The sequence below is a fragment of the Odocoileus virginianus genome, chromosome 5, assembly GCF_023699985.2.
Source record: "Odocoileus virginianus isolate 20LAN1187 ecotype Illinois chromosome 5, Ovbor_1.2, whole genome shotgun sequence".
In the NCBI taxonomy this organism is placed as follows: domain Eukaryota; kingdom Metazoa; phylum Chordata; class Mammalia; order Artiodactyla; family Cervidae; genus Odocoileus; species Odocoileus virginianus.
The window spans coordinates 86,133,437-86,144,793 of record NC_069678.1 but is presented as its reverse complement, the minus strand read 5'-3'; the positions used below and the strand labels follow the sequence as shown (position 1 = coordinate 86,144,793).

The 11,357-nt window shown below is 43.1% G+C and overlaps 1 protein-coding gene and 1 long non-coding RNA gene across 2 annotated transcripts; both read right to left on the bottom strand.

Moving 5' to 3' along the window:
• On the bottom strand, positions 1-910 carry LOC110137561 (large ribosomal subunit protein eL19-like). Its single transcript, XM_070467171.1, is given in 3 exon segments — positions 1-351; positions 616-691; positions 694-910. Coding segments are annotated over 3 exon segments (594 nt in total). The 5' UTR covers positions 881-910; the 3' UTR covers positions 1-20.
• A 4,716-nt stretch (positions 911-5,626) lies between these two features.
• Positions 5,627-11,356, bottom strand: LOC139035271 (uncharacterized). Its single transcript, XR_011487932.1, has 2 exons — positions 10,841-11,356; positions 5,627-7,386 (listed from the first exon to the last, which is right to left on the bottom strand). It is a non-coding gene; the product is annotated as an uncharacterized lncRNA (long non-coding RNA).
• Between the last annotated feature and the right edge of the window lies 1 nt (position 11,357).

The following is an 11,357-nucleotide window of genomic DNA, read 5'->3' as shown; positions in this document are numbered from 1 at the left end:
CAGAGAAGAAGGGGAGAACTTTATTTCTTGGTCTCTTCCTTCTTGGACAGAGTCTTGATGATTTCCTCCTTTTTGCCCTGGAGATGCTCTTCATGGGGCTTGCAGGCTTCCTTGGTCTTAGACCTATGGGCCTCAGCCTGGTCCACCAGAAATTTCTTGTGAGTCTTGTCTGCCTTCAGCTTGTGGATATGTTCCATGGGGATCTGCTTGTTTTTGAACACGTTATCCTTCACCTTCAGGTACAGGCTGTGATATATGTGGCAGTCAATCTTAGATTCACAGTACCAGCTGAGCAGCTGGCACAGAATTATCAACCTCCTCATCCAGGTTACCTTCCCAGGCATTTGAACACTAGTAGTACAAGGCAATGGCACCCCACTCCAGTCCTCTTGCCTGGAAAGTCCCATGGACGGAGGAGCCTGGTGGGCTGCAGTCCATGGGGTCGCTAAGAGTCGGACTCGACTGAGCGACTTCACTTTCACTTTTCACTTTTACACATTGGAGAAGGAAATGGCAGCCCACTCCAGTGTTCTTGCCTGGAGAATCCCGGGGACAGTGGAGCCTGGTGGGATGCTGTCTATGGGATCACACAGAGTCGGACACGACTGAAGTGACTTAGCAGCAGCAGCAGTACCCTTTTGCTTACCTATGCCTATATGCCTGCCCTTCCGGCAAGCCAGTGTGTTTTCGGGCATCAACCCCAGGAATGGACAGTCACAGGCTTCCCCATGATCAGCCTATCTTTGATCAGCTTCCAGATCTGCCGATGGGAGGTGGCACTGGCAATTTCATTAGTCTCACTGGGATCCAACCGGACCTTCTTTTTGCCACAGCGGAGGATCCTGGAGGCAAGACTCTCCTGAAGTCTGAGTATACTCATGGCTGCAGCTGCAGTGGCAAAAAAAAAAAAAAAAAAGTTTTATTTTTTTTTTCACTGATGAATTGACATTTATGGAGCCCCTTTCTTGTTCCAGGGTCAGGGCTAAAGTTACAAAGGATGAATAGGGGCTGCCTCATGGAGCTCTCCAGCCCATCTATCAACACTATTTTTCTGCAAAGGGGAACAAGTTATTACTCATTTTCCATGATTTACTTCTCTAGAGCTACACCCCTACCACCCAAGTCCCAGCCACAAACATTTCTCATCTGGATCTTCTATGAATTGGGCTCCTAACTGGACTCCCTACTTTCATCTTTGTCCCCTTTCAATTTATTCTTTACATAGTAGCTGAAAACATCATATTACTCCTTTTATCAAAACTTTTTAATAGCTTATTATTTCCTTCTGTGTAAAGGTCAAATTCTTAAGTAAAAGACTATGCATTACGGCATGACCCACGTTCCCGCCTCCTTCTTACTTTTCCCACTCTTTCCCGGTTTCTTCCTCCTCAAATATGCTAAACATTGTCAGACCTCAGGGCCTTTGCTCTTATTGTTCGCTGTGCATGGCACACTTTTCCTAGACCCACAGTTTTTCTCTTACTTTCTTTGAGTCTGTCTGTACTCAAATGTCAGCTAATCTTGTAAACAGATAACATACGAGGCCCTCAGAGAAAAAGAACCAGGCATGGCTTTCTTGACATAAGAGAATCCATTTTTGGCCTAAGCCATTTTGTGATCTAAGCCTGGCAAAAATGGCTGCCCTTGAACAGGCCTGAGTAATTAATGGTCTTAAGTCATGTTCAGATGTCAGATCTGGACCATAAAGAAGGCAAAACGCAAATTATTGATGCTTTTGAACTGTGGAGAGTCCCCTGAATTTGAGAGTCCCTTGGACAGCAAGGAGATGAAACCAGTCAATCCTAAAGCAAATCAACCCTGAATATTCACTGGAAGGACTGATGTTGAAGCTGAAGCACCAATACTTTGGCCACCTGATACAAAGAGTCAACTCAGTGGAAAAGACCCTGATGCTGGGAAAGATTTGAGGGCAAAAGAAGTGGGTGACAGAGGATGAGATGGTTGGATGGCATCACTGACTCAATGGACATGAGTTTGAGCAAACTCCAGGAAATAGTTAAGGACAGGGAAGCCTGACATGCTGCAGTTCATGGGGTCACAAAGAGTTGGACAGGACTTAGTGACAGAACGGCAACAACAAGGGAAAAAAAGAAGGCAGTAACAAAGGAAAAGCAGTCAAGAAACAATAGTTCAGTGCTAAAACAGTCTTTTAACAATCTGATGTATATCTTTGAGCTGTTCTTCAGGAACTAAGGTCTCCACCTTAGCGGCTTCCCTTGTGGCTCAGATGGTAAAGAGTCTGCCTGCAATGTGGAAGAGCTGGGTTTGATCCCTGAGCTGGGAAGATCCCCTGAAGAAGGTAATGGCTATCCACTCCTGTATTCTTGCCTGGAGAAGTTCATGGATAGAGGAGCCTGGCAGGCAACAGTCTATGGGGTGGCAAAGAGTTGGACACAACTGAGCAACTAACACACAAGGTCTCCACCCAGGTGGAGGATGGTAACTGTCAATACATGTCAAGATCCCAAACTGGTTGGAACCTAAGGCATGATAATGCTGATGTGTTCTGACCCTCAATCAACTAAAGCTTGGGTTCTGGCAAGCTTTGTCCCAATTCTATGCTGAATTCTCTTTAGCTTGAGTTCCTTCATGAATATGCATGTTCCCATAGTTCAAAACTTGCCCAATTTTGCTGTTTGGGGAGATACTGCTACAGGAAAAATCCATGGTGTTCTCCTTACTTGCTGCAAGAAATAAATCATTCCTTCTTCCACTCTTTGGCTTACTTGTGTCTTTTTTGTTGTTTTTGTTTTTGGCTGCACCACATGGCTTGCAAGGTCTTAGTTCTCTGACTAGGGATTGAACCTGGATCCTCAGCAGTGAATGCAGAGTCCTGACCACTGTGATAGGAAATGTGTGTGTGATAAGTCATTTCAGTCATGTCTGCCTCCTTTTGAACTTATACAGTGAAGCCCGCTAGGCTCCTCTGTCCATTGGGTTTTTCAGGCAAGAATATTGGAGTGTAAAAACAAACAAATAAACAAAAGAATACTGGAGTGGGTTGCCATGCCCTCTGCTTGGGGATCTTTCTCACCCAGGGATCGAACCCCTATCTCTTAGGTCTCCTGCACTGGCAGATGGATTCTTTACCACTAGTGCCACCTGGGAATAGGAATAGAATAGAATAGTTATACAGGTAGCTGTGAAAGTTCCAGTTTTTCTTGTTCAGTTGCTAAGTCATGTCCAACTCTTTGTGACCCCCATGGATTGCAGCATACCAGGCTTCCTTGTCCTTCACTGTCTCCTAGAATTTGCCCAAATTCATGTCCGGTGAGTTGGTGATGCCATCTAACCATCTCATCCTCTGCAACTCCCTTCTCCTTTTGCCTTCAATATTTCCCAGCATTGTTACCCAAAGGAGGTGTGTGTGTGGGCTTGGGGCGGGGGAGGGCGTCCAGCTGCTCAACGCTCAAAAGCCAATAAGCAGACCAGGTTGGTGGAAAGGAAAGTTTGCTTTATTTCAGATGCTGGCAACTGGGGGTGGGGTGGGGGGGGCGGGAAGGTGGCAGACACCTGTCCAAAGGCCAATTCCCCCCAGCTCCCTGCCAATAAGGAGGGGGTGAGAGTTTTTATAAATAGAGTGGGTTGGGGGGCAGTGGGTTACATGCAGAAACAGCACAGTCATCTCTAACAGTTATGTTCAATTGGTCATCAGTGGTGTGACCAGCATCATCTTGGTTGTTTTAGATACAGTTAAATCTTCATTTCCAGGGTACACTTGCTCCCATTTCTTTGAGGTCAGTTCTCAGAACTGTGGCAGCTCACTCAAGTCCTGGGTACAGTCTGGTCAGCACGTAGTTAACTTCTCCACCTGACGTTTTGGTATCTGTAAGACAGCTCACAGGATATGGCTCAGAACATTATCTATAGCTCTTGAGAAAGAACTAAAGGTCCTTGACTATGCTTAAAGACTACATTATTATCATTTAGTCTCCTTTGTTTCAGCATTTCTCACTTCTCTGATTAAACTTATTCTTTGACTAAAGTTTTCCACAGGCAAAAGACAGGCAGAGGACATGGTGTGGGGTCAAGGACCATATGGTCCTGCTCCATTTCATCATCAGGGTCTTTCCCAATGAGTTGACTCTTTGCATCAGGTGGTCGAAGTATTGAAGCCACCTCCAGTGAATATCCAGGGTTGATTTCCTTTAGGACCGATATATAGAGGGAACTCTAGGAAATTTTGGGAGACCACAGTATGTAAATGATCACTCAAGAAAGCTAACAGAACAAGGTCATGAAACTAAGTAGTCTCGCTTAACTATAAAGCCAATAAGAGCACAAGATATGCCTCCAGGTCATTAGGTGAAAGAAAAATGTCACTACCCTTCTACTGATTTGAATAAGTACTATGATAACCCTAGTTTGACCTCATAGGGTCAGACACTGTCTTCCTGATATTAAGGAGGAGATAATGATGTAAGCCTGATGTCTACTCAGAAAAGGGGGTCTTTCCTACTCCAAAACTTTCCTTTGATTATAAAACTGTAGCCCACTTAATCCTTGGGACAGAGCTCCCTCACCTGCCCACTTTCATCTTACAAGCTTCCTATATTAATAAATCTACTTCTTGCCTATCAGTTTGTCTCTCAAGGAATTCTTTCTGTGATGAGACATCAAGTGAAGACTTGAGCTTCACTAAGTTCTGAAATCAGGTGTGTGATCTTAGATGGAAGACCATGGATTTTGCCAGGGTTCAAGTCTCAATCTGACACGGACAGTTTCATCTGGACTGCCAGGGAATTCCCATTGGTTGTGTTCTCTGGCTGGATACCCACCATAAAGACTGGTGACCCAGTTTTTTGCTGAACAACTTGAGAGGTTTTCCTTGACCATCTAATATGAAGTAGTGCCCATCCCGACACACTGCCTCCCTCTTTCCCTACTTTCTCTTCATAGAACTTATGACATCCTCAGCTTTTACTGCTGTATATATGCTTCTTAGCTATCAACTCCTCATCCATTTCAGCCCACTACGAAAATTAAAGTTTCAGGAGAGGAAGGGGCTTTGTTTGGTTCATTGTAATATCCTCAGCACCTAGAACACTGTCTAGTACTTCAGTTCAGTTGCTCAGTCATGCCTGACTCTTTGTGACCCCGTGAACCGCAGCACGCCAGGTCTCCCTGTCCATCACCTTAGCAGACATATATTTATTAAATAAATGACTGAATTCCAGTTTTGACTTTTAGAAATCTCATACCAGCTTTCTGATCCCGTCTCCTCAGACTAATGGTGACAGATCAACTAAGGTGCGATTCTCCGAAGTATGGTGAGCTAGTAGTTAATCCTTATTGGACACTTACTCAGAGCCAGACACATGACTAAGTGCTTTACATGACTTTGCTCATTTAATCCTCACAAAATGACGGGGTAATACTATTATTCTCATTTTACTGATAAGGAAATGATGCACAGAGGTGTTATGTTACTAACATGTGGTGTAGCTGTGAAGTCCTAGCATGCAACCAGTGACTCTACATCTGTACCCTTAGCCTAGGTGGCAGGGGCTTCTGTGAGGCTCTGAACTAAATGCAGCAGGCTGGATGGACCCAGAGAGACGAGACAAGATTGAAGAGGACACAGCAATGAAAGTCCAAGAGAGCATTTTGTGAAAATGTTTATCTCCTTGCATTTTTAAGTTGATATCTAAATTGTCTTCTAAAAGAAGGCTGAGGACCGAACAATTGATGCTTTCAAACTGTGGTGCTGGAGGACTCCTGAAAGTCCCTTGGACTGAAAGATCAAACCTAAAGGAAACCTACCCGGAATATTCATTGGAAGGACTGATGCTGAAACTGAAGTTCCAATGCTTTGGCCACCTAACCTTGAAGAGCAGACTCATTAGGAAAGACCTTGATGCTGGGAAAGATTGAAGGCAAAAGAAGAGGGCGGCAGAGGATGAGATGGTTAGATAGCATCGCTAACTCAATGGTCATGAATTTGAGCAAACTATGGGAGATAGTGAAGGACAGGGAAGGACAGCACATCCCCTGGTGTGCTGCAGTCGATGCGGATACAAAGAGTCAGACACGACTTAGTGACTGAACAACATCTAAAAGTTTTCATCATAAATTGGAATAGTTGCAATGTATGTTAATCCTGGAAAATTGTCAGTCAGTTCAGTTGCTCATTCATGTCCAACTCTGCGACCCCATGAACTGCAGCACGCCAGGCTTCCCTGTCCATCACCAACTCCCAGAACTTACTCAAACTCATGTCCATAGAGTTAGTGATGCCATCCAACCATCTCATTCTCTGTCGTCCCATTCTCCTCCTGCCTTCAATCTTTCCCCCATCAGGGTCTTTTCCAGTGAGTCAGTGCTTCACATCAGGTGGCCAAAGTATTGGAGTTTCAGCTTCAGCATCAGTCCTTCCAATAAATATTCAGGACTGATTTCCTTCAGGATGGACTGGTTCAATCTCCTTGTAGTCCAAGGGACTCTCAAGAGTCTTCTCCTACACCACAGCTCAGAAGCATCAATTCTTTGGCACTCAGTCTTCTTCATGGTCCAACTCTCACATCCATACATGACTACTGGAAATACCATAGCTTTGACTAGACGGACCTTTGTTGATAAAGTAATGTTTCTGCTTTTTAATATGCTGTCTACGTTGGTCATAACTTTTCTTCCAAGGAACAAGCGTCTTTTAATTCAATGGCTGCAGTCACCATCTGCTGTGATTTTGGAACCCCCCAAAATAAAGTCTGTCACTGTTTCCATTGTTTCCCCATCTATTTGCCATGAAGTGATGGCATCACCGACTCGATGGACATGAGTTTGGGTAAACTCCGGGAGCTGGTGATGGACAGGGAGGCCTGGCGTGCTGCAGTCCACGGGGTCACAAAGAGTCGGACATGATTGAGCGACTGAACTAATGGGACCAGATGTCATGATCTTAGTTTTCTGAATGTTGAGTTTAAGCCAACTTTTTCACTCTCCTCTTTCACTTTCATCAAGAGGCTCTTTACTTCTTCTTCACTTTCTGCCATAAGGGTGGTGTCATCTGCATATCTGAGGTTATTGATATTTCTTCCAGCAATCTTGATTCCAGCTTGTGCTTCATCCAGCCTAGTATTTCTCATGATGTACTCTGCGTAAAAGTTAAATAAGCAGGGTGACAATATACAGCCTTGATGTACTCCTTTCCCAACTTGGAACCAGTCTGTTGTTCCATGCCCAGTTCTAACTGTTGCTTCTTGACCTGCATATAGATTTCTCAGGAGGCAGCTCAGGTGGTCTGGTATTCCAATCTCTTTAAGAATTTTCCACAGTTTGCTGTCATCCACACAGTCAAAGGCTTTGGCATAGTCAATGAAGCAGAAATAGATGTTTTTCTGGAACTCTCTTGCTTTTTTGATGTAACTGTAAATTGTAAACAATGACAATTTAAGATAAAACTTAAATCATTCATCATAATATCTCCAACAGGATCTACATAACAACTGAATAACCATCAACCATTTAAAATTACATAAATGAGGTCTTCAACATTCTGTAATTCTACACCGTTCTTTTATAACTTATATTTATGTTCTACTTCCCCATAGAATGGTATCCAAATGTAATATGTTTTATGTTTGAAAAACATTTTACTGATCACATCTTTGCAATAAAAATATGTATATAGGTAAAATTTTAAAATATTTTCTGTAATTGTATGACTGTATTAGAAAGAATCCTTCTGAAATAATTATTATAGTCATCTTTAACATGTAGCTGCTCAAAATGACATGATTACAAATTTGATAATACATAAACAAAAAAGGTAAAATTCTACTGGAAATGCAACTCTCAGTGAGATAGATGGGGCCTCTCTACCAATTAATTCATGTATCTGAATGACTATTTCTTGCTGTTAGATAAAAGGTTTCCCTTTCAATTTTATTTCTTCTTTGTTTTAGCTGATACAGTGCTGAGGAATATTACTCACAAAAATATATGATAATGCTGGTAGTTTTGTAAGAAGAATATTAATCAGTTCTTTGGTTTTATGGACAAAAAAAATGCTGCTGGCTATTTCAGTAAACAAAGAATGTTGCCTGCAAGAATTCCCTGCTGCCCCTGTGCTGAGGGATTTGTGCTTCACTACAGTGGCGCTGGGTTCAAATCCTGGCCAGGGAACTAAGATCCTGAAAGCTGCAATTGGTCAAAAAACGAGAAAACAACAACATGAAAAACACAGACTGTTGCCTGCCATCAAGCCAATAGCTACTGCAGCTGCCCCAATATTGCGCCCTGAAAGGAATTTAGGATGGAGAAAATGAGCATACTGGCTCTAGATAGTAAGACGTTATATCAAAGGGAATAATTTCAATGAGCCCAGAATCTTACATCTTCCCTTTCATAGAGAATTGATGCTTTTGAACTGTGGTGTTGGAGAAGACTCTTGAGAGTCCCTTGGACTGCAAGGAGATCCAACCAGTCCAACCTAAAGGAAATCAGTACTGAATATTCACTGAAAGGACAGATGCTGAAGCTGAAAATCCAATACTTTGGCCATCTGATGCGAAGAACTGACTCACTGGAAAAGACCCCGATGCCGGGAAAGATTGAAGGTAGGAGGAGAATGGGATGACAGAGGATGAGATGGTTGGATGGCATCACCGACTTGATGGACATGAGTTTGAGTAAGCTCCGGGAGTTAGAGATGGACATGGAAGCCTCGAGTGCTAGTCCATGGAGTTGCAGAGTTGGACACAACTGAGTGACTGAACTGAACTGATTCATAGAGAAGCACTGAAACCATTAACTTGAGATGCCTGTTTTTTGTGCTGAGCAGTAATCTTTTCGTGTTTGACTACATGTTTTGTTTTGCTTTTTTTCCCCAGCAAAACCTCGCTTATCCTGGCTTACCCCTTACTTCTTAGAAACAATCCCTCAGAGTTCTGAGAGGCCTTCCCAGGTTATAGTCTTCAGCAATGTCCTCAAAAAAAAAGAGATAATTCTCAGCTTTTAGGTTTTCCATTTTTTTCATTGGACAGTTACCTTCTGACTTTATGTCAAAAATCCAATAGTGTTCCTTCCTCAGCTGACAAGTCAATTAGCTCCATTACTAATTTTGTTGAAAGCAAAGAACTTATAACCATTTGACATGCAAAAAAATTTGTTATTCTGTCATTAGATTTGTTAACTTTCTCAAGGGACCTTTAATTATCCTGATCACTCTCACTGAGAGGCATTTAGGAAGAGATGATAAATTCGAGATACTGTTAATTGCAACACATCTTTAGCATTAAAATATCACTTTAAATATATTTTAGCTGCAGCTCAATTTATTGTAAATAAGAATCATGGAAATTAGCAAGGCCAGTTCCTTTGTCAAACTAGTTAAATCGGACTTCAGTCAGAAAAATTTTCAAGTCAAATCAATGTGATAACAGGTATTATTGTGACCACAATTCATTTGTAAATTTCAAGACACACATGGCACGGAGTTTTGATAGAAATCTGTTCTTGGATAAGGAGTAAATCTCTTTCACTTTAGGTAATTTTTTTTAACTTTTCATTTTATATTGGAGTGTAACTGACGGACACTGTTGTTGACACTTCCAGGTGCACAGCAAAGGGACTCAGCTTTATCTATGTATCTATTCTCCCCCTCCCCTGGAACCAATCATGTTTATTCTCTAAGTCTGCCAGTCTGCTTCTGTCTTGCAAATAAGTTCATTTGTATCACTTCTTTTCAGGTTTTGCATATAAACAATATCATACGATATTCCTCTTTCTGTGACTTCACTCAGTATGACAATGTCTAGGTTCATGCTTGTTGCTGCAAGTGGCATTATTTCATTCTTTTTAATGGGTGAGCAATATCCCATTATATATATACTATATATACACCATGTCTTCTTTATCCGTTCCTCTGTTGGTTGATATTTAGGTTGCTTCCCTGCACTGGCTATTGTAAACAGTGCTCCAGGCAACATTGGGTGTATGTATCCTTTCAGACTGTGTTTTTCTCTGGATATCTGCCCAGGAATGGGACTGCAGGATATGGTAGCTGTTTTTAAAGGAAACTCCATACTGTTCTCCATAGTGGCTGTATTAATTTAAATTCTCAGTTTAAGTTTAAACGGTATAGGAGAGTTCCTTCACTTCAGATACGTCTAACCTAGCTCCTTGCTTTAATCCAGGGCACACTCTCTTTGGCAAAATGCCACCTCTGACTTCACTTGGGATGGGAGCCTTGAGGTTTTTATTTATTTTTTTTTGCCTTGAGATTTTTAAATGAAAATTCTCATATGCTGCAACTACTGAACCAGCCTGCTGCAACTAGCAAAGCCCCCCGTTAGGATTAAAGACTTTCACTGCTGTTGCCTGGGTTCAATTCCTGGTGAGGAACTAAGATCTTCTAGGAGGTTGTCGCTAAGTGTTGCCCAGCTCTTTTGAGACTATATGGACATTAGCGCCCCCCGCCCCAACCCCCTCGCCCCCAGACTCCTCTGTCCATGGAATTTCCCAGGTGAACATACTGGAGTGGGTTGCCATTTCCTCCTCCAAGGGATCTTCCAGACCCAGCGACTGAGCCTGCAACTCCTGTGTCTCCTACATTGGCAGGTGGATTCTTTACCACTAAGCCACCCGGTAGCCCATACCGTGGCTTACCTCTTCCATTTGGCTATTCCTCAGGTGTATTCTTATAACAAACCTGTAAAGTAAGTGAGGTGTTTTCCTTAGTTCTGTGGGACGTTCTAGAAAATTTGTGAACCTAACTGGTACAAAGTGGCAAAAGAAAACAAAAAATTCCTTACTACCGCCCACTCTCTAACATGCCTAAATTCAGAACAGCTCAATAAAGTAAAAATACTACACTTACAATGTCTACTCCCGCTCTTAACTATTCCTTTAGTCTTAAAATTTCCCCAGGATGCACACCATGCTCTGCGAAGCACCAGTTTAAAGGAATGATTCCTAGAGCCTGGGAAGCAGGCTCGTCTTCAGTTTTTCCTCAGGGCTGGAGCAGCGGTCCACTCTGTTCGTTCCCACTTAGCCCCAAATACAGTGGACTGGTCCTGGCCGCGGAAAGTGCAGGAGAGGTTGTAGCCCAACTAGGACAAGACCCGGAACAAGAAGTAATTTCCCCTCTGGAGGCTAGAAAGCGGAGATTCCACCTCACTGCCTCGGATAGAAGGGAAACCGGAACACTTAGCAGGCACCCGGCGTGAAGTGGAGGGTGGGAATGTTGGTGCAACGCAGCAACACAGACGCTGGCGCTGGCGGAGGCCGGAAATCGGCATCTGGACCTTCTTCGGGCCGGAAGTGAGAAAGGCGGGGCTTGTCCTGTTCAGCAGACACTAGGCGGCCCTAGGGAGCGTCAGTATGGGGAAGAGTGT